At 51.2% G+C, this 22,896-nt stretch overlaps 1 protein-coding gene across 1 annotated transcript; it reads right to left on the bottom strand.

The window, feature by feature from the left end:
- Positions 1-1,229: 1,229 nt before the first annotated feature.
- IL12RB1 (interleukin 12 receptor subunit beta 1) lies at positions 1,230-22,671 on the bottom strand. Its single transcript, XM_081233154.1, has 16 exons — positions 22,220-22,671; positions 21,355-21,423; positions 20,320-20,437; positions 19,732-19,901; positions 17,171-17,310; positions 14,005-14,038; positions 13,406-13,528; positions 12,563-12,645; positions 11,483-11,720; positions 8,278-8,445; positions 7,445-7,582; positions 6,918-7,073; positions 5,429-5,563; positions 4,414-4,519; positions 4,019-4,100; positions 1,230-3,283 (listed from the first exon to the last, which is right to left on the bottom strand). Exons 1-16 carry the CDS (start codon positions 22,365-22,367, stop codon positions 2,906-2,908), a joined length of 2,286 nt encoding a protein of 761 aa, XP_081089280.1. The 5' UTR covers positions 22,368-22,671; the 3' UTR covers positions 1,230-2,905.
- Between the last annotated feature and the right edge of the window lie 225 nt (positions 22,672-22,896).

Genomic DNA, 22,896 nt, shown 5'->3' on the forward strand with positions numbered 1-22,896 from the left:
AGGAGGACTGATCTTTAAGGGAAGGCATATCTAGCAGAGGGCACTTGAGCAAAAGCTGCGAGGTGGCAAATCCAAGGGAGGGAACATTCGCAGAACAGTAAGCAGCACTGTAGCTGGAGCACTCGGACCAAGTCTTCTGTTTCCCCATCTAGATGCATAGATGGGGAAACAGAAGACCCCCAAAGAGGAGGGGCCTGGACCTCTCGATTCCCGGCCCTACGAGCTGCCAGACCTCCCTCACCTAGAGGTCCCATCTCCTTTTGCCACAAAATTCAGTGGTACTGGGTTTTAATCTCCACCCCGCCCTCGTTTAAAACCGGATAAGTCTGTTTTGGAAACTCCCTGGGAGGTGGGAGGGGGGCTGGGCGGACTGGTCCTGGGAGACACGCGCCGCTGCTGCCACCTGGTGGCCATACGGGGAATCAGAGCCAACTCGTTTAAGAATGAGGGGAGGACTTCCCTGGTAGCGCAGTGGTTAAGAATCCGCCTGCCAATGAAGGGCACGAAGCTTTGAGCCCGGGTCCCGGATCCCACATGCTGCTGAGAAACTAAGCCCGTGTGCCACAACTAATGAGCCTGCGCTCTAGAGCCCGCGAGCCACAACGACTGAAGCCCACGTGCCACACAGACTGAAGCCCACGTGCCTAGAGCCCATGCTCCGCAACAAAGAGAAGCTACCGCAATGAAAAGCCCGCGCATCGCAACGAAGAGTAGCCCCGGCTCGCCCCAACTAGAGAAAGCCGGTGCGCAGCAATAAAGACCCAACGCAGCCCAAAATAAATACATTTATTATTTTTTTTAATAGAATGAGGGGAGGTCGGGTGGCGAGGGTACAGGAAGTGGGCAGATTCAAGGTGTGTCTGGGGGTCACGGGTCCTGCTGCGGGGCGTTGGGTGTTAGGACCAGGGAAGAACCCCAGGTCCCGGCCTGAGCCCTGGGCAGAGGGGCGGGGCTGGGGGACAACCAAGGCTCCCGTTACTAGCGGTCTCAGCCCCACTGCCCCTTGGGCTGGTCCACCCCCCCACCCCCACCCCCGCCTCCCAGTCCTAATTTAGCAGAGTTCCAAGTGATCATCTAGCTCTGTCTCTCCCAGATTGGGTTCTCCTGGGGGGCATCCAGAGGGAGAGATTAATAAATGTGTGGAATGAATAAATTAATTCTCAGGCTTTAGTCAGGGGAAAGATACTCATTTATTAAGCCTAAGACACCCGCCCCCCTCCCCCCAGCAGCTCTGTGAGGTCAACATTATTATCATCCCCATTTAATTAATTAATTTTTGGAGTTTAGGTGAATTTTATTCTAAATTGGGTAAAAAACTTAACAACAAAACAAGTTAACTATTACATTCAATTTAATTACTGAATCAGTAAGTTTATATTAAAGTCCTTTTTTTAAGATTTAATTTCATTTATTTTGGGCTGCATTGGGTCTTCACTGATGCGCCCGGGCTTTCTCTAGTTGTGGCGAGCGTGGGCTACTCTTCGTTGGGGTGCGCGGGCTTCTCATTGCAGTGGCTTCTCCTGTTGCGGAGCACGGGCTCTAAGCATGTGGGCTTCAGTAGCTGTGGCACGTGGGCTCAGTAGTTGTGGCTCACGGGCTCTAGGCGTGTGCGCTCAGTAGTTCTGGCTCACGGGCTTAGTTGCTCCGGGGCATGTGGGATCTTCCCGCACCAGGGATTGAACCTATGTCCCCTGCATTGGCAGGAGGGTTCTTATCCACTGCGCCATCAGGGAAGTCCCCGTCCTATCTTTTTAAACCACTCAGTGATTTTTAATATTTAATACAATCAAACCTAATGAAAACTTTTTATATAAATCTTTTAAATTACTGGGAAACTAAAATTTAAATCCCATTCATAACTGCACTGCACAAATACTTGATATGCAATAATCTACATCTTCCCAAAGACGTTGTGGCTTATAGTAAGGTATTTTCTTCCTGGCCACCATAAGTTTACTGAATTTCTCCTTTGTTTTCAGTTTTTTATTTTCTTCTACAATAGCTTCATATTTCTCTTCCATTTCTGCCAATTCTAGGCGAAGCAGCTCTATTTCTAGATTTTCTGGGGTAGCAGCTCCTAAGCAATGTTTTAAAAAATCCAAAGCACTATTAGGTTTCTCCGGTTCTTCATATAAGACTACCAATACCTTGGTCAGCGTGCCCAGCACCCCCGACTTCTCCAAGTACCTCCAGAACTGATGGGCGGCTTTGTAATGAGCCATAGTGAAAGCAGCAGCCGCGTTTCCATTTTATTTTTTATTTTATTTTACTTTTTCACCCCCATTTTATAGGGGAGGAGTCTGAGGCCAGGGAGGGGCCAATGCCCCCCTCAGAATGCTTAGAGCCCCCATTCTTTTCCTCACACCTAGATCCTCCAAGCCTGGAGAACCTGCAATGCAGCCAGGAACTCTGTGCCCAGATTCCCCATCCAATGCTTCTGGGACAGGATGCCCAGCCCAGGGCCCTGGGATCAGCCTGAGACCCTTTGGGCCCCCCTCCAGTCTATCCCACACACCCCCAACAGGCCAACAGCGCCCTGCTCCATGGATGCCAGGCCCTGGCCCTGGGTAGCAGCTCCCGTTTCATGGCGGTTTCTAGGGTTTCCACCACAGGACATGTGGCAACCGGTGCTGGACAGAGTGGGTGTTGGTGGGGGGCACTGACGCCAGAGCCTGGGCAGTGGGGATGGGGTCTGAGTCACTCCGCCTGGGTTAGACTCCTGCCTGTGTTGTGTGGCCACAGGCCAGCCACTCGCCCTCTCTGAGCCTCACTGAGGCTCACTGAAATAGGTTAATAAGACAGCCATGTACCTCAAGGCGGTTATGGGGATTCAGGGCATCACGTGCCTGGAAAGGACAGGCTGGGTATGCAATAAGCACTTAATAACCAACTGTCGTGATTGTAATCATTGGTCTTCCTGTCTGTAAGAGGAGGCAGATGTTTCTGTTTCTCCCTGGGAACGGAATTTGGGGGTCTGCCTTAGGTCTCCCAGGAGCAGCGGGAGTCCAGCTGCCTGGGCAGGGCTGTCTTCCAGACTGTCCTGCCGGTCAGGCCCCAGAGTCCCAGACTCAGGGCATCCCTGCACCCATTTCCTGTCTTTCAAGGGCAGCTCTGTGTCCAGGGCTGGCTCAGGGGCACCCAGAGGCAGCTCCATCTTCTCCTTGAGAAGCCCAGCTGTGTCCACTTCAGCTCGCTCTCCTTTGTCCCAGGATATGTTCACCACCAGGGCCTCTTGCTGGGACACCTCCTCCGGGAAGTCTGCCGGGCTGTTCCACTGCCAAACCTGGAGACGGACGGTGGGGTTAAGGCTGTGGGCAGTGCCCTATTTCTCATCCACACAAGGATGGAGTAGACCAGGTCCCTTCTGGCTTAATTCTCTAAAACCCGAGACCAATTCAAGGATCAGTTGGAAGGGCCCCCCATTTCTCTTTGGAAAGTTGCCCCTTCTCCTCTCTTAGTTGATGTGGTTGGGCATGGCAGTAGCCCCACGCCAGCTCTCGCCATCGGCATGTGATCCTGGCCCAGCCAATCAGAACACTCCTACCCCCTGGTTCTAGTGATAGGCTAAGGGATGGGCATATGACCCAAGCTGGGCCAATCAGTGATGTCCGAGAATTCTGCTCCAGTTAATGGGAAAAATGGATACCCTGCTTCCACAGGGGGAAGGCTGAGCCTGCCTGAGATAGAAGCCTGAAGGGAGGATAGCACCACAAAGAGATGGAGTCCTAGTTCCTGAATCCAGCCATGCCTGAAGCCCACCACCCTGGAATTTTTTTTCCATCAGGTTCCTTTGTGGAACTCACTTCAGTTCTGTTTCTGCTACTAATAAATGACCCACACGAGGTTGCCCTTTGGGTTTCTATTTGCCTGTCTATAAAATTGGACAGGCTTTTGGAGTCCTTGCACCAGTGGGTTGGGGGAAAGTAAAATGAGTTAATGCATGGCCATTACTCTTCAGAGCCCTGGTCCAGATATGGACCCAATAAACAAGACCTGGAATTAGAAAGGGGGTCCTTACCTGCTTCCCCTGGCTGCCAGAGAACTCGACGGCAGTGCTGGCACAAGGTGTGGGCAGGGGTGGGCACAGGTGCCTTACAGCCCTGGGGAGGGAGGAGAACTGGTCAGTGCTTCTGTTCGTTCTTACTTTTTAATTGTACTGACTTATTTTTTTCATCTCCATTAGGTTATAATAAGGGGAGTGAGGATGTGGCTAAGGGGTCAGGGGTACGGGAGACTGACAGACCCGGATTGAAATCCCAGCACTGTCGCCACTGCTGGATGCCTGGGCCTGACTATCTGGGCCTCAGTTTCCTCATCTCGAAAGTGGACATAAAAACCTACTTGGGGGGAGGAGTTATTACTATTCTTACTATCACTATTACAGATCATCTCGGGGGAAGGGGTGCAAGTTACCTGTTCAAGCCGAGGTACCCAAAGATTCCCAGAAGAAGGATGCTCACGAAGCTTCCCAAAGATGTGAGGAAGATGGACAAATCGGACAACTCAGAAACCTGGACTTCTGGAAGCAGAAGAGCTTGGGCTGGGGGAGAGCCACCTCCTGCTTCTCACTGAGGAGGGAGTGGGAGGGGCGGGCCCTCCATTAACTCACTGCTGACCCTGGCATACTGTGAATCCCTCTGTGTCTCAGTTTCCTCCTCTGTGAAGTGGGACCCTGCCTGCCCTGTGACTACAGGATAAAGCCCTGGCACACAATAAGTGCTCAGGATACTGTAGCTCCAAGAGCCTGCAGGTAGGGCCTGTGTGGTTGCTCCCCCGGACCCAGACCAGCCCACCACACACCCAGTCTGACTCACTGGTTCTCTTGGGACCAGATTTCTCAACATGGACAACAGGTAGGGACCGTGGCAGGATCAGGGATCATTTGGTCTCCAAATCTCTCATTGCCACACACCCCAAGACAATGGAGCCCACCTCCTCATGTTTGTGATGAGATACTCATTCATTCATATTCATTCATTCACTCAATAAATAGCCCCCTGCTCCCTTCCTCTCCCCAGGAGCCCCAAGGCTGGGGGAGGCAGAACCCACACAGACACCCACACACACTCCCAAGGCGTCAGGCCAGGTTGGAGGGGCAGTGGTGGGGGGTGCCCAGAAGGAAGCCTGGAAGGCTTCCTGGAGGAGAGAGCTTTTGAGCTGAGTTTTGAAGGATGAATAGGAGTTTGACAAGGAGACCAAACATTCCAGACAGAGAGGCCTGCAAGGGAAAGGCAGTGTGAGAGAAGGTTCATGAGGGGAAGCTGCAGCAGAGGTGAAGGAGTTGGGAGCAGGTCAGCCTGCGACTTTCTCCTGAGAGGGATGCATGTGGAGCCATGGAAGGATGGAGGGTCAGGGCGGGACTGCTTGCCGACATGTGGGATGGGGCAGTGCATGCTGGGTAAGTACCCGGGCCTGCTCCCTCACTCACCGACAGTGAAGCGCAGGGGCTGGCTCCAGGCGCCCCGCCACTTGGCTGTGTCTGCTCGAACCTGCACCTTGTAGGCTGTGGCAGCCCGCAGACCCTGGAGGGTGATCTGGGTCTCTGTGGCTTTCACTGACAGCTCTGTGGGCAGGAAGCAGCGTGGGTCCCTAAACCCCCTTTACTCTGGACTCCACCCTGGGGGTGGGAGTGGGGGCTCACAGACATTTTGCTGAATAATCTTCCCTAAATGCACCAATTCACGTCAAACTTATTTGGAAAATATTCTTCATCAAAATACTAGTGAATGATGCTGTTTTTTCTCAAATTCTGACCAATTTGCCCTTCACTTGCTCCTAGCCCACTCCTTTCCAGCCGCATCTGCCTTCTCCTCAGAGCTCCCTAAGGGGCACCAGGTTCAATCGCAAACCTCAGGGCCTTTGCACTGGCTGTTTCCCTGGCCTGGTTCACCCTTTCACCAGATAACTACATGGTTTCCTCCCTCACCTCTTTCTCATCTTTAGGGACAAGGTCAGGGTTAACTTTGTCTAAGTTGTTCCCCGAGTGTCCCCAGCACCTCAGCACAAAGTAGGATCTCAACAAGTGTCTGTGGAATTGGATGATTTTTTAAAAATAAAGCACCCCATAAAATTCTTTAAAATGAGAATACAGTTGTTGGCTGTCATACAGAAGAAAAATTCCTAGAACCCTAAATCCATATTCATTGTAAATATTCAAGAGGAATATTCTCCAAAAGAAATTTCAGGGAAGTTGGTACATTTGGCCAAATGGGCATTTGGTGCATAAATTTTCAGCAATTTGACTTTTGGCAAAGTGGTTTTCAGCAAATGGGCTGCTTCCAGCTGTGCCACTGTGAACAAGTCACCGACTCCCATTTGGCCTCATTTACCCCCTCTAAACAACGGAGGGTGACCAAGCTGATGGCAGAATGTCTATGTCCGATGCCAGAGCAGCCCCCGTTCCACCCCCCTCCCCCCTCCACCCCCCTCCCGCCCCTGTGCTGGGCTCGAGGAGGGAAGGCAGGATATAAACTCATGGTCTTGGCGGCCTGGCCTGTTGCTGCAGGAGATGGATGGGCGATGCTGTATTCAGGAGAGGCTGTGTGACCCAGTGGGGAGGAAGAGGTTCCCAATGTGGGAAATGACAGGAAGTTCCAGCCCTGGTGAGACCTTTCCCTCCTATGGGGCAGGAAGGGGCACCTAACTGAGCTCAAATCCAAGCTTGTTTAACCTTTGGGTAGGTGAATCCCTCTCCAGGCCTCAGTTTCCCCATCTGTAGAATGGAGACAGTCATCCCCGCTCCATGGGAGTTGCCGTCTAAAGGATCAGTCAAGACCCTTGAGTCCAACTCTATTGTTCCATGGGTGTGAAAACCAAGGCCCAGAGAGGGACAGTGAGGTGCCCAGGGTCACACAGCAAGGCAGAACTCAAGCCCAGAGCCCTTCCTCCCCCAGCCAGGCCAGTGCTGCCTCACGTACCGGATACTTGGTTGCTGGCCTCATCCTGGCAGCGCACAACGTACTCCTTCAGGACGCCGGGGCAGGTGCTCAGCAGAGATGGTGTCCAGTCCACAGACACTGAATCCTGGCTGAGTTTCTTTACAGACACATGCTGTGGGCTCCCGGCCTCTGAGGCTGCAACCAACATCCTTTACCACAGTCAGCTCCAAGGGTGCTAGTTGAGTACTTCCTGCCTGCCCAGCCTGCTTCTGTCCGGAGACCCAGGGAACCTTGGCCACAGAGTCAGCTGTGTCTGGGTTTGTATCCCAGTTCCACCACTCTTGGTGTCATCACTTCCCCTCTCTGAGCCTCAGTTTTCTTACTATATAATGGTGCAATGCCTCTCGGGGTATCTTAAGAGTTGACTGAGCTGACTTCTATGTGTCTGGCTTCTGGCCAGGGCCTCATATGCAGTAGGTGCCTCTAAATGGTATTCCCCCTTCCTGATACCCAAGGCCACTGCCACGTCCCCTGGGGAGACCACCCTGCAGGTTTAGGCCACTCACCATTGCCTCCAAAATGGTAGGTGGACAAGACGGTGGACCACGAGGTGGGCTTCTCCGGGTGTGCAGAGGCAAAGATGGTGATGCGGTAACACTCCTTCTGCCACATTGCCCCAGATGCTCGGCTCAAGCTGTGCGTTGCTAGAAGGATTAGCAAGGGTCAGACCAGTAAATAGATTGTCCCCACCTCCGCACCTGCGCCATCTCCCAGGAACTCTTAGAGCACTCCTACCCATGCTTCAAAGCCCTTGCACCAATGTCCCCTCCTCCAGGATTCCATCCTCATGCCCCTTCCCACCCAGTCCCTGCCCCTTCCTAGCCTGTCCCCACCCCCTCCAGCACAGCTCCTACTCTATGGCGCTGGGGTGTCTGCATCCAGCTCTGTCTCCCCTGGCTGGGAGCTCTTTGAGGGCCAGGCTGAGGCTGAGGCTTCCTGGGGCCCCGGCCAAGACCATGTCAGAGAGTGAGAGGCTGCTTGGGCCATTTGGCACCCTCCCTTTCCCTCCAGAGGCCTTATTAATTTGCCACCTGCATCTTGCTAGCTGCTACCTTTCCTGGCACGGGTGAATGTTTAACAAACACCCTGGGACGTGAGACTCATTACCTGCTGGGGTGCAACTTTCCCAGGGCTGAGCCCTGACACCCCAGGATCCCAGCAGGAAGCTCCAGACCTGCATGAGTGGGAGGGTCTGTCTTGGCCTGTCCCCACCTCTGTGTGACCTTGAGCAAGTGGCAAGACCTCTCTGGCCCTCAGACACCCCACATGGATGATGCCTGTAGGTTTGAGCTGACCAGGAGCTCTAATGGAGGATGCAGGGCAACCGATATTACGGTACCCGTTCCAGCAGGGTCCCAGTCCTGGGGTGCCGTCAGGGTGCAGGTGGCAAGGCTCTCGTCCTGGCCCTGGGGCTGCCACTCAATGCAGTACGTCATGCCCTGGGCCCGGGCTGGCCAATGCATGGTGGTCCTGTTGGCTCCGGTACTGATATTCAGAACCCCTGGTTCTGGAAGAAGACAAGGGAGGCACATCAGAATAGCTGCTTCATGCTCCCCACACCCAACCCAAGGCTCCTATAGCCCCATGCCACCCTCTTGACAAGCTCTAACCCCCCAGGGCCAGGAGTGTCTGTATCTGGCTCTGTCTCCCTACGCTGGGGGCTGCCAGGATGGGGGCTGAGCACAGAGGGGACAGCAGGGGCTGATTGAATGAATCGAGTCTTCCCCCAGCCTGACTGTGGGTTCCCTGCCAGGATGCCCACAGTCAGTGCTCCCTATGCTGCCACTACTACCCTGTCAGGCTAGTGGGCATCTCCTGGTCCAGCAGATGCCTGGCCACCCACCACCCACCTTGCCCAGCGGTGGGTGGCTGTGGTGGAGGAGGAGCCTCCCGGCTGGACCAGAACTCAGAGCCCCGAGGACAGACCCACTCAGCCCCCTGGGCTCATCTCTCCACTCCCTACAGCAACGCCACCCGTATCAACCTGAGAGGTGGGTACTGCTTCCAATTCTAGGGACAATAACTATCATTTATTGAGTTCCGACTGTATGTGCCAGGCCAGTGCCGAGCATTTTACAGGCACCACTTTCCCACAAAGTGGGACCGTGATCATCCCAATGATATAAAAACTGAGGCTCAAAGCCGGAGAGCCACCAGCCCAAGGTCACAAAGCGAGGCCATGGCCCGAACCAGACCAGGAGCTGACAGACTTGCTGCTGTGTCACCCTGGCAAGTGGCTTCATCTGTCTGAGCCTCAGTCATCTCATCTCTGAAATGGGCATCATCCCAACAGCCCAGCTGGGTGCTCAGCAGGATCAGGACTAAGGTGAAGCGAGCAAGGCACTTATCTCGGGCATGAAATTAAGGAGGCGCCAAAGAACTCAATCACCAAGATCAACACTCTTCTAATGCAATATTTTTTAAAAAATCAAAATGAACCTAAAAATATGTACTGAGTACTATTCATGGTTGCCAAACAATGGAAACAGCTCAAATGTCCGTCAGTGGATAAACAGATAAACAAAATGTGGCCCATTCACACAATGGAATATTACTCAGCCATAAAAAGGAATGAAGCACTGATGCACGCTACAATGTGGATGAATCTTGAAGACATCAGGCTGAGTGAAAGAAGCCAGACACAAAAGGTCACATAGTATATGATTAATTTCTATGAAATGTCCAGAGCTGGCAAATCCACAGAGACAGAAAGCAGACTGCTGACTGTCAAGGGCTGGGGGAGGGGGATGGGGAGTGACTGCTAAGGGGGACGGGGTCTCCTCTTGGGCGTGATGAAAAGGTTCTGGAACTAGACAGAGGTGATGATTGCACAACATTGTGAATGTAATTAAGGCATCAAATTGTACTTGTTAAAATGGTTCATTTTGATATGTGAACTTTACCTCAATAAAATACATATGTTTATATACATACATATAAACCTTAATTTTTTTTTTTTTTTTTTTTTTGCGGTACGCGGGCCTCTCCCTGCCGTGGCCTCTCCTGCTGCGGAGCACAGGCTCCATACACGCAGGCTCAGCGGCCATGGCTCACAGGCCCAACCGCTCTGTGGCATGTGGGATCTTCCCGGACCGGGGCACGAACCCGTGTCCCCTGCATCAGCAGGCGGACTCCCAACCACTGTGCCTGCCACCAGGGAAGCCCCGAAACCTTAATTTTTAAATTTTAGATTTATTTTTTTGAGGTAACACTGGTTTATAATATTATAATAATAAAAATCTTTCATGTGTACATTATATTTCGACTTCTGAGTACCCTACTGTGTGCTCAACATGAAAAATTTAGTTTCCATCTGTCACCATACAGTTGATCCCCTTTACCCCTCCCCTCCCCCTGCCTTTTCCCCTCTGGTAACCACTAATCTGTTCTCTATATCTATGTATTAGTTTTGGTTTGTCCATTTATTTAGTCAGTCAGTTGTTTGTTTGGTTGGTTGGTTGGTTGGCTGGTTGGTTGGTTTTTATATTCCACATCTGAGTGAAATCATAGGGTATTTGTCTTTCTCCAGCTGAATTGTTTCACTAAGCATAATATCCTCAAGGTTCACGCATGTCGTCACAAATGGCAACATTTCATTCTTTTTTATGGCTGAGTAGTATTCCATTGGATACATGCACCACATCTTTTTTGTCCATTCATCCATTGATGGGCACTTAGGTTGTTTCCATATCTTGGCTATTGTGAATAATGCTGCAATGAACATAGGGGTGCATATATCTTTTCCAATTATGTTTTCTTTTTCTTTGGATAAATACCCAGAAGTGGAATTGCTGGATCATATGGTAGTTCTAGTCTTAATTTTCTGAGGAATCTCCATACTGTTTTCCATGGTGGCTGCACCAATTTACATTCCTGCCAACAGTGTATGAAGGTTCCCTTTTATCCACATCATCACCATTGATATTTTCATTGTGTATAAACATATGTATATATTTAATATATGTATACATGTATGTAAAATGAGCAAAATGTCTAGATTTTAAATAAAGACAGGATCAACCCTGTATTTGCACGACCCTGCCTTGCTTGCCACACCCTGATCTTGGCTGGTCCCAATAAAACTTTATTTACAAAAACAAGTGTTTAGCCTGGGCCACAGTTTGCCAGTGAGAATTTTTTTAACTATTACACTATAGCACTATGCATTTTTTTTTTTTTTTTTTTTGCGGTACGCAGGCCTCTCACTCTTGTGGCCTCTCCCATTGCGGAGCACAGGCTCCGGACGCGCAGGCACAGCAGCCATGGCTCATGGGCCCAGCCGCTCCGCGGCATGTGGGATCTTCCCGGACCGGGGCACGAACCCGTGTCCCCTGCATCGGCAGGCGGACTCTCAACCACTGCGCCACCAGGGAAGCCCCGCTATGCATTTTTTAATGCTATGCATTTTGAATACTGACTTTACACACTCCTAAATTAGACACCACATTACACTTTTGTGCCTCACTTGCTTCACCCTAGTCTAGCTGAGGCTCAGAGTACGTGCTCAGCTCCAAGGGGCCCCCCCACTGCCCAGCCAAAGGCACCTGAGTGGGTATAGGCAGGAATGTGCCATGTCTGTTTGGGACCGAGGCCAAAGCGATTCCGGGAAACGACAGCCAGGTCATAGGCGGCACCCGAGAGGATGAGCTTTTTCCGCAGGCGCAGAGTCCTCGTGGCCTTGGCCTTACATGGGCAGGACAGCATATGCAGGTGGACACGGTAGGTCACCTCCATGCCCGAGTCGGGCCCGAGGCAGCCTTCCGGAAGCTCCAGCTGGGGCAGCTGTTGTGAGTGTGAGAGACAGTTTGTGGGGACCTGAACATGCACGTCGTCCCTGTGGGTTGACATCAGGATGCTGCCCACGAGCACAGGCTCATCCACGGGCCACAGCTGATGACATGTATGAACATTTTTTAAAAATAGTAAACCTCAGTGCTGGCAAGTCTGCTGGGAAACTGACACATCCACTGCTCATTGGTTTAGGGAGGGGGGGAATAATTTGGCAAAACCCACTGAAAGCCAGAGAAAAAAAAATGTTTCCGTCTTTGGACCCAGTTACTTCGAGCCTGGAAATTTTTCCTAAGAAAAGGAATTCAAATTATAGGAAACCTAGGATGAGAAGGAGCTTCACTACAGCTTTATCATGCCAGCCCACTGGGGGCCTGGCGGAATCAATTATGGTGAAGCCAGGGGTTGAAATGTATGGTGAGTTTGCCCTGACTCAGGCAGGGGATTTCCCCTCTGTGCCTCAGTTTCCTCCTCTGGAAAATGTGTTCATTCGACTGTACTTAATGAGTTGTTTGGGGGACTTCAAAAAAATCATCTCCCATCCAGACCAGCACAGTCAACCCCTTCCTGGCCTTCCAGCTTCCACGAGAGCCCCCAAAATCTGCTCCCCCAATGGCTGCCAGAGGGAGCCTGTGAACACCTGAGTCCAGCCATATCCTTCCTCTGCTCACACACCCTCCATGGCTCCCCATTACCTTCAGAGTTCAACCCACAGTCCTTCCGGTCCCTTCCACCTCCACGGCTCATCTCCCTCCTTTTAAGCACTTCCACTCCAGCCTCTTGTCCCCTTCTATCTGTCCTCAGGCCACCCCACAGGCCGGCGATGGTCCCATTACCTGCTCATGCAAGGTCACCTGCCTCCTCCCATCCGGGCGGAGCTGCTCCACTGAGAACCTCACCTTGGCCTGTGGGGGTTTTTCTGCAATGAGACAGCAAGACAGTGACACTGGGGGTGGAGCCCTTGCTCACAACGTCCTGCAGACCCTGGATTGGGACCCGGGACCTTTTCCTTCCCTCCCATGAAACACAGGATTCCATGGGTCGTTAAGTAGTTTTCAAAATCTGCAGACATGGAGATCCACTCCACGATAGTGTGAATATACTTAATGCAACTGGCTAAAAATGGTTAAAATGGCAAATTTTATATTATGTCTTCTTTTACTACAATTTAAAAAAAAAATCTGAAAACAGCCGTCAGAGTTGTTTCCCAGCAGGTACGCACTTGGGTGGGCAGGAGGAAGCTCCAGTTCAAAGGGTAGGGGGACAAATGTTGACAGTCACCCCCCCCATCTCTCCTTCCCACCCCCACCTCGGGCCACATCTCCACTCTGGAGCTGCTCTGGCTCCAGCTTCCTGTGTCATTTGGGAAAATCTGCCTTCACGACACAGCCACTTGCACCCATCAACTCCTTGTTCGGCTTTCAAAGAACAAAACCCACCAAACTAATCGGAAGGAGAGAAAGACTGATAAATGTTTTCTTTTTATTACGGATTTGCCACATTTTACAAAGTGAAACTTGCCCACTGCCCTGCCACCTTGCACTAATTTTCCCTAATTTCTTCGGCAGCCTTATTTCTAACATCCATCACCTTATTGCTAACACTCACCACCTTATTTCTAATACTACTACCATCTTTCTAACGCCTGTCTCCCCTCCTGTGGTCCAGGGTGCTCTCACCGGGGGGGATGCACACAGGGCTGCTCCAGCTGCTCCAGGGACCTCTGGGGACCCCTGGCCTCAGCCGTCGCCGCAGCTGGAATTCCTGGGCCGTGTCCATCTCCAAGGGGCAGAGGCATGACTCTGGGAAGAAGCAGATCAAACATCAAGCAAAGGGGCTGTCCCAAAGCCGGGAGCGCCCAGGGCTTGGCACTGGTCACTTAGCCATCATGCACATATTAAGCTCCAACTGTGCACATGCACTTATTGAGTGCCAACTGTGTACAAGCACTTATTGAGAGCTAATCATGTGCTGGACCCTGGGGACACAACCAGAATAGGCCAGGTCCTGTGCTCTTGGGGCCTCAAGGATCGCCCATTTCTTTTTTACTGCCTGGAGTTCAAGTCTCAGCAAGGCCACCTACTAGGGATGTGAACTTGGCCAAAGGCTTCACAAGCCCAAGCCTTTGTTTCCTCACCTGTGAAATGGGAATAATCCAATACTGAACTACAGGGAGGCACAAACAAGCCTACAGAGAATTTAGCACTGGGTCTAGCACACAGCGGGTGCCTAATTAATGCTAACTTGCTACCGCTGTCATTGTCACTATTATTCTCACCGAAGCCAGCATCATCCTGACGTCCACAGTCGCCCTAAAACAAGACCATATTTATACATTGTTTTACATTTGGGTGTTGAAAATTCTAGCTCTTTTGAAATTTTCAACAATTAGTTTGCTAAATGCAACATGGAACCCTGGATTGGATCTGAGAACAGAAAGAGGACATTCTTGGAAAAGCGGGTGATAATCCAAATAAACTCTGGAGTTTAGTTCATAGCAAGAGACCAGTGACAGACAGACTTGGGAACGAAAGCCATTAACCTGTGGGGAAGCTGGGTGAAAGCTCTATGTACTTCTTTGTAACTTTTCTGAAAATCTAAGATTATTCCAAAATAAAAAAGTTGTTTGGTTTTTTTTTTAAGAATTATTTGGGGGAATTTCCTTGCAGTCCAGTGGTGAGGACTTGGCACTTTCACTTCTGGGGCCCGGGTTCAATCCCTGGTCAGAGAACTAAGATCCCACAAGCCGTGTGCCGAGGCCAAAAATTAAAAAATAAAATAAAATAATTATTTTAGGAGGCAAAATTATATTTTTATAATTTCCTAAAAAAATATTTTAAGAGACAAAACCTATCTGTTTGTGGTGTCGTGGGTGAGGAGAGGCAAGTTTAGGACCCAACTAGCCCCACACTCCCTGGCTGATGCTGAGAGGTCCCTGGACATCCTGAGCCTCAGTTTCCTCATCTGCAAAGGGGGGCTGAGAGGGTCCACTACAGAGTGTGTTAGGGGGCTGGAGATAAAAAGTAAAGAGATGCCCCTCCCCAACAGGAGTCCCATGTCACCTGCCTCTGACTGATCCGAACCCATTCACTTGATGGGAAAACTGAGGCTCAGGGAGGGGCACAACATTTGGAGGGAAGATAGGGCCCAAACTGAGGCAACTCCCTGGACTCAAGATGCTCCCAGGCTGAGGGAGGGAGAGACACCACAATTCAGAAGCTGAGGGGGTGTCTCTGTCTCTCCCAAACCAGGGACTCCTTGGGGAATTGGTCAGGGCTGAGGTTTCTTGCAAGCCTAGGCTTGCCCTGCCTGCAGGGGACAGAGGGGAGAATAGAGTAGCTGAAGCATGAATGAAGGTCCAAAGAAGACATACAGATGGCCAACAGGTACATGAAAATGTGTTCAACATCACTAATCATCAGGGAAATGCAGATCAAAACCACGATGAGATCTCACCTCACATCTGTCAGAATGGTTATCATCAAAAAGACAAGAGATAGGGGTTCCCTGGTGGCGCAGTGGTTGAGAATCTGCCTGCCAATGCAGGGGACGCAGGTTTGAGCCCTGGTCTGGGAAGATCCCACATGCCGCAGAGCAACTAGGCCCATGAGCCACAACTACTGAGCCTGCGCGTCTGGAGCCTGTGCTCCGCAACAAGAGAGGCCGCGACAGTGAGAGGCCCGTGCACCACGATGAAGAGTGGCCCCCGCTCGCCGCAACTAGAGAAAGCCCTCGCACAGAAACGAAGACCCAACACAGCCAAAAATAAATAAACAAATAAATAAAAATTTTTTTAAAAAGACAAGAGATAACAATTGTTGGCGAGGATGTGGAGAAAAGGGAACCCTGTGTACTGTTGGTGGGGATGTAAATTGCAGCAGCCACTATGGAAAACAGAGTGCAAGTTCCTCAAAATATTAAAAATAGAGCTACCATATCATCCAGCAATACCACTTCTGAGTATTTATCCAAAGAAAAGCAAAACACTAATTGGAAAAGATACATGCACCTTCATGTTCACTGCAGCATTTTACAGCAGCCAAGACGTGAAAGCAATCTTAGTGTCCATTGATGGATGAATGGGTAAAGAAAATGTGGTACATGTATCAATGGAATATTATTTAGCCATAAAAAGAAGGAAATCCTGCTATTTGCAACATGGATAGTCCTTGACGGCATTATGTTGAGTGAAATAAGCCTGACAGAGAAAGACAAATACTGTATGATCTCACTTACAAGTGAATTTAAAACAAACAAAAAACCAAACTCATAGATACAGAGAACAGGGTAGTGGTTGCCTGAGGTGAGGAGTAGCGTGTGGCCGAAACGAGTGAAGGTGGTCAAAAGGTACAAAGTTATCAATATAAAATAAATAAGTTCTGGGGATGTAATGTACAGCATGGTGACTATATTTAACAATACTGAACTGTATTGTCTGAAAGTTGCTAAGAGAGTAGATCTTAAAAGTTCTCATTACAAGAAGCAAAATCTGGAACATGCCTGTGTGGTGACAGAGGTTAAACAGACTTATTGTGGTGATGATTTCACAATGTATACAAATATCAAATCATGTTGTACACTTGAAACTACTATCATTTTGTAAGTCAGTTACATCTGAATTTAAAAAAGGAGGGACTTCCCTGGCGGTCCAGTTAAGACTCTGTGCTCCCAATGCAGTGGGCAAGGGTTCAGTCCCTGGTCGGGGAACTAAGACCCCACATGCCACAGAGCATGGCTTAAAAAAAAAAAAGAAAGGAAAGGAGGGAGGGAGGGAGGAATGGTGGAAAGGTAGTTTCCTGGAAGAGGTAGCCCTTGAGCTGGACCCTGAAGGTGGGTTGGATTCACACGTGCCCAGGTACAGAGGAGGGCATGCAGGTGGAAGGAACTGCATATACCAAGGCAAAGAGGCCGGAAATCCAGGGCATGGGCAAAGAATGATGGCCATTCAAAAAGGGGCCAGAGGGGCTTCCCTGGTGGCGCAGTGGTTGAGAGTCCGCCTGCCGGTGCAGGGGACGCGGGTTCGTGCCCTGGTCCAGGAAGATCCCACATGCCACGGAGCGGCTGGGCCCGTGAGCCATGGCCGCTGAGCCTGCGCGTCCGGAGCCTGTGCTCCGCAACGGGAGAGGCCACAACAGTGAGAGGCCCGCGTACCACACAAAAAAAAAAAAACGGGGGGGGCCAGAGGAAGCATGAGGCAAGTGAGGGAACCTACGGCCAGCTGAAGATAAGGATGCCTTACTGAGGGTAGTGGAGAGCCATGGAGGGTGTGTGAGCAAGAGAGATCACAATCAGATCTTTATGTCAGAGAGACCCAGAGGCTAAACCTGGGGCAAGAGTGGAGGCCAGGTGGGAAGGGTGATAGATACAGAGATTGAAAAACTGATGGGAGAGGTGTGAGGGTGCCCTGTGCCTGTTCAAACCCCTGATCTGGAGAACAAACTCACCCACTTCCACGGGTTGCCAGGTGTCCGGTGCCGGAACTGTACCTCAGCACCATCCTGGTGGGCTGGGGTCTCCCACTCCATGAGCAGCTGCCCCGCTGACCTGGACACCTTGATGTTTCCTGGGGGAGGGTCGTATTTAACTGGAAGGAGAGTTGGGGGTTGGGAAGGGGAAGCCGGCATGTGTGTGAGCTGTTGGTCCTGAAAATTCTGGAAAATCTTCCCATGATCCTCCTGGCCCATAGTAAACCACCAAGCTCCCAAAATTTGAATCAGGGACACCTTTACAGGTCCCATCTAAGCCTGGGGTTCTATGGGTCAAAGAGTTAAGATTTATACACAGGATCTTATTAGTAAAGGTGTCTTTAAAATATTAATACTCATTGCTGGCAAGGCTGTGGTGAGACAGGCACTTCTGTAAATTGCTGATGAGAGGGTAATTAACTGATTCTATTTTTTTCTGAAGGACTATTAGGGAAATCTTACTAACTTTTTTTTTTTTTTTTTTTTTTTCCGTATGCGGGCCTCTCACTGTTGTGGCCTCTCCCGCTGCGGAACACAGGCTCCGAACGCGCATGCTCAGCGACCATGGCGCAGGCTCAGCGGCCATGGCTCACAGGCCCAGCCGCCCCCGGCATGTGGGATCCTCCCGGACCGGGACACGAACCTGTGTCCCCCGCATCAGCAGGCAGACTCTCAACCACTGCGCCACCAGGGAAGCCCAAATCTTACTAACTTTTTTTTTTTTTTTTTGCGGTAGGCGGGCCTCTCACTGTTGTGGCCTCTCCCCTTGCAGAGCACAGGCTCCGGACGCACAGGCTCAGCGGCCATGGCTCACGGGCCCAGCCGCTCTGCGGCATGTGGGATCTTCCCAGACCGGGGCACGAACCCGTGTCCCCTGCATCGGCAGGCGGACTCTCAACCACTGCGCCACCAGGGAAGCCCTCTTACTAACTTTTTAACCCCACTTCAAGGAGCCTGGCCTGAGGAGAGACATCTATCATGCTTTCTGCATCTCGGTCATACTGTGCCTGATTCTAGCTCAGGGTCTTTGCACTTGCTGTATCCTCTGTTTTGCTGTATCCACACTTCCCCATCTTTATTCCTACTGGATCTTTTTCATCCTTGAACTGGAGCCCTCCCTGACCTCCCAGCAGTATCTCATCATGTGTAATGATCATGCCTTGTCCATCACCCTACATGAATCTGGGCTCCATGAAGGCAGGGACAGGGTTGAGATTAGGGTGAGGAGAGTGAGGCAAGGTTTTACAAATACAGGGTCAGATCCTGTCTTTATTTGAAGTTCTGGGGAATTCCCTGGCAGTCCAGTGGTTAGGGTTCTGCACTTCCACTGCAGGGGGTGTGGGTTTGATCCCTGGTCGGGGAAATAAGATCCTGCGTGCTGTGCAGTGAGGCCAAAAAAAAAAAAAAAAAAATCTGATATTTGATTTGACATGGCTTTTTTTTTTTTTGCATTAATACTGATTTTTTTAAAATGTTGCATCATGGGACTTCCCTGGTGGCCCAGTGTTCAATACTCTGCACTCCCAATGCAGGGGACCTGGGTTCGATCCCTGGTCAGGGAACTAGATCCCACATGCATGCTGCAACTAAAAGATCCCGCATGCTGTAACAAAGAACCCTCAAGTGGCAACAAAGATCCTGCGTGCCACAACTAAGAGCAGGCACAGCCAAATAAATAAATAAATAAATATTAAAAAAGAAAAGTTGCATCATGATATAGTTTATAATGACTACTGAGGTTTTTTGGCACCCCCATAACATTTTGTGGCCAAGGAGGATGCCTCATTCATCTCACCCTTGTCTCAGCCCTGTGCTGTGACTTCCATTGGCCTTGCCCATGTCCCCTATGACTAAGCATGGCACACAGTAGCAGTTCAACGAGTATAAACTAAGTATATGTTATTGATTCGTGAAAACAGATTTTAAAGACCGAACACGGGGGACTTCCCTGGTGACGCAGGGGTTAAGAATCCACCTGCCAATGCAGTGGACACGGGTCCGATCCCTGGCCCGGGAAGATCCCACATGCCGCGGAGCAACTAAGCCTGTGCACCACAACTACTGAGCCTGTGTTCTAGAGCCTGCGAGCCACAACTACTGAGCCCGTGTGCTGCAACCACTCAAGCCTGCGCACCTAGAGCCCGTGCTCCGCAACTAGAGAAGCCACCGCAATGAGCAGCCAGAGCATCGCAAAGAAGAGTAGCCCCCATGCTCTGCAACTAGAGGAAGCCCGCACACAGCAATGATGACCCAGTGCAGCAAAAAAAAAAAAAAAAAAAAATTATAAGACCCAACAGGGTCTTGGCCACATTACAGTATCAAAGAGAAACCGGAAGCTACCTAAATGTTCATCAGTAGGGGATCCGTTAGGGGACCATGAAAGACTCTGCCAGGTTACATGACAGAGTTGGATGTAAAAACAGCTGGCAGTATCCAGCCCCTTGCCAGGGACCCAGAATTCCCCCAGGTCTAGGCTTGGGGACCAGAGGCTTCTCCGGGTGAGGAAGTGGTAGTGGGGAGGAAGAGAACAGGGTGCTGACCTGAGCTGTAGAGGTTCAGGGTAATGTTGGGGGACTTCTCTGTCCAGTTGGCAGCCCGGGATTCCACCCAGAGAGTGACAGCGTGGAGCACGGATATGCCATCCTGGTCGGAGAACTGCAGCTTGGTGGCTGAGCCTGCGGCAAAGTAGCAACAGCGCCCAGGCTTGAGGCTGCGGGAAGGAGGGTATTGGTACTGAGTCTCAGCAGCCACAGCAGATGATATGCATCACATCCCAGGATCCTTTTCTTCCCCTTTTACTCCCACTCCCCACCCTGTGGGTTTCTTAGGGATCAACTTGGGACTAAGGGATTTGGAGGATCCCAGAATCTCCTAACATGGGCTGCCACAGAGAGAAGGAAGAAATGAATAGATGGATGAATAAGTCACAGGGTGAGGATGAAGGAAGGACCACAGGGATCCTAACTGCCGCCCAAACTGGATACCCACCCATGCTGACCCCACAACACAGATCCCCAACCCTCCCTTCTGACATGAGAAACTGAGGCCCAGGAAGAGGCAAAGACACTGCTGAGGTCATATATCTGAGAGTAGAGGCAGGGGGTCAGGAGCAAAGGCAGGATCCTCACCAGCATCTCAGGAAGTGGCTGACCCCAGCTGCAGGGCCCTCATATTCCCAGGAACATTCATAACCAGCGTTGCTGAGTATCCGGTAGCAGTTTAGGTCCCGGGGGCCCGAAGCTAAGCCTGGAGGTTTGAGAACAGATTAGAGTGGGAAGGGGCGGGGTCCCCAAACTGACACACCCCAGAGAGGAATCTTTGAGACACTTACGCAATCCGGTGTCACCTCAGCCTAAACACGCTGTGACTTCCAGCACCTTCCTGTGCCCTTCCCGCCTGTCTCCTGCCATCTCCCTTACACCTCCTCCTCCAGCCACTTCAGCCTCCTCACTGGTCCTCAAACACCCCAGGCTCACTTCTACCTCAGGACCTTTGCATGTGCTATGCCCTCTGCCTGAAATGTCCTTGCCCCAGATTTGACATTCCAATTTCTCCTTCAGTGTCACCTCCTCAAGCACTAGGCTATTTGAAGCAGCCCCCTCCCTCTCCATCCCTCACCCTGCTCTGTTTTATTCATAGCACGTCATTGTATGCAGGATATGCATTTGTGTGCCTCTTGTCCACCTGCTGCACTAGGCTGTGACCCCAGGAGGACAGCTGGGCTCGCAGCTGATTCCTTCATGTCTAGAACTGTGTCTGCACGTAGTACGTGCTTGGTAAATATTTCTGGAACAAAAGAATAGATGAAATGCCTTGCCCAGTGGCAGATTTAGTGAGTTTGTTACAAGCATGAATGTTCCAGCAATGCTTGCCTCGGAGCAACTTCAAAATGTTTAACAGCTGCTTAGCCCCACATGCTGACCAATCAGGACGGACACAGACACCAGTCCTGCGACCCTGTTACGGAGTAGATGAGGCTTACAGAGGTGACTGCTCCAGGACCCCTGAGTTTGGTGAGGACAGGCCATCAGGCTGTCAGGTTGGGGCTCCTGAGACCCCAGTCTTTGGCTGGGCAGGAGGGAGCTGAGGGAGTGGCTGCTCAGGATGGGTCAGTCAGAGCCCAGTACAACCCCTTCCTCCCACTATGGGGAACTGCCCCAGACCTGAGTCTGCATCCGGATACTGATACGGTGGATCCTGAAAACAGCACCCCATGGTGCCACAGGCTTCAGCTGCAAAGGCAATGAAGAGATAATGACAGTCTCAGCCTTTCACTGCAGGGGAGGGGGGCTTGCCCAGTGACCATCCATGCACCTGCCCACTTTCCCATCCTTGCACCCACCCACCCATCCACCTTTCTATCCATCCATCCATCCATCCATCCATCCATCCATCCACTCACCTATCCATCCATCCATCCACCCACCCATCCAGCTCTCGGGCCGCTCCTCTAAAGCAATCCAGGGTCCCCTGTACCTCTCCCTTTTGCTGGTCTCCAGCCCTGCCTGACCTCTAAAAGCCCTGAAACCTTGCTGATCTCCAGTTTACAGAGAGGGAAACTGAGGCACAAAGATGTTGCCCGAGGTCATGAAACAGCAGAGCTGGGATGAGAGTCCAAACCTACTCATCTGCTGGGGGCTGGGTCCCTTCCCATTCGATTCCCCAAGATGGAGAGAGAGTATGTATATTACATACACTGGGTACATAACACTATATTATATATATATATATTATATATATACTTGGTCTTTATCCCTTCCTTAGCTATTTCTCATTAAACTCTGGGACGTGGGAAAGATTCAAAGCTTCAGCCTACTACACAGAAGACAAAATCAAGACCAGAGGGGAGATGCCCAAGTCTGACATCAGAATCCATGATCATCCAGCTCACATTTGACAGAGGAAAAGACTGAGGCACAGAGACACAGAAACAACCCTGGGAACCGGGTCCACAGCGCTCCACATATACACACACAGCCCCCCCCCACCCCGGCAAGAAGAGCCGCGACTCCAGGGTAGGGGACTCACCACCCTGTCGGGGTAACAGGAGGAGAAAGAGGGGGACCAGCCTGGTCACCCGTTGCCCCATTAGGTCCTCGAAGAGGGCGGCAGCCCTGGACGAGCTTCTGTGCTGCTGGAGAGGGCCCAGCCACTCAGTCCTCACCCAGGAACACATTAAAGCTTAGCAAGAAAAACTAAAAAGAAAAAAAAGTTAGGTGTCATGGCCCCTCCCAAGGCAAGTCAAAGTGAAAGAGAAACCCAGGAAGTCAGCCTGGGCGTGGTGGCCTCATTCAGACCACAAACACACCCGAGCCCTGGACCCTGAGCCCCACATCCGGGGGGTCTTCTCTGCTGGCCCCAGACTGAAGCTGGACACTGGGTGAGAGCCCCATGGGTGGCCTGGGGCTCTGTGCCCTTGGCCAGGTCTCCAGCCCTCTCTGGTCCACTTCTGAGACTTAGGAGCTAAATGGGAGGCCAGGGTCTTCAGACGTCAGAGTTCACTCTACCAATAAATTGTTATGAAGTGCTTGCTGTAGGCTGGGCACTCCGAAAATGTCCACCTCCCCATTTCCCGAACTCCAGCCTCAGGGCGCCCTGGGCTCCAGGTCTGGAAGAGTCTCCTTGTTTCCTTTAGACTCAACTTTGTCTTTTCTCTGTGTCTTTTTCTCAGCCAGAGGTGGAGAGGTGGCGGGGCGGGGGGTGGG

This window comes from Mesoplodon bidens (assembly GCF_964165515.1).
Source record: "Mesoplodon bidens genome assembly, chromosome: 4".
In the NCBI taxonomy this organism is placed as follows: Eukaryota; Metazoa; Chordata; class Mammalia; order Artiodactyla; family Ziphiidae; genus Mesoplodon; species Mesoplodon bidens.

What these genes read in the sequence shown, in the direction of transcription:
- IL12RB1 (XM_081233154.1), bottom strand. Translation starts at nt 22,367, where the DNA reads ATGTGTTCCTGGGTGAGGACTGAGTGGCTGGGCCCTCTCCAGCAGCAC. An exon ending in GTATCCGGATGCAGACTCAG is followed by an intron (nt 20,438 to 21,354) that starts GTCTGGGGCAGT and finishes TCAAACCTCCAG; the next exon opens with GCTTAGCTTCGGGCCCCCGG. An exon ending in GCCCCTGCGCTTCACTGTCG is followed by an intron (nt 4,520 to 5,428) that starts GTGAGTGAGGGA and finishes TTCTGCTTCCAG; the next exon opens with AAGTCCAGGTTTCTGAGTTG.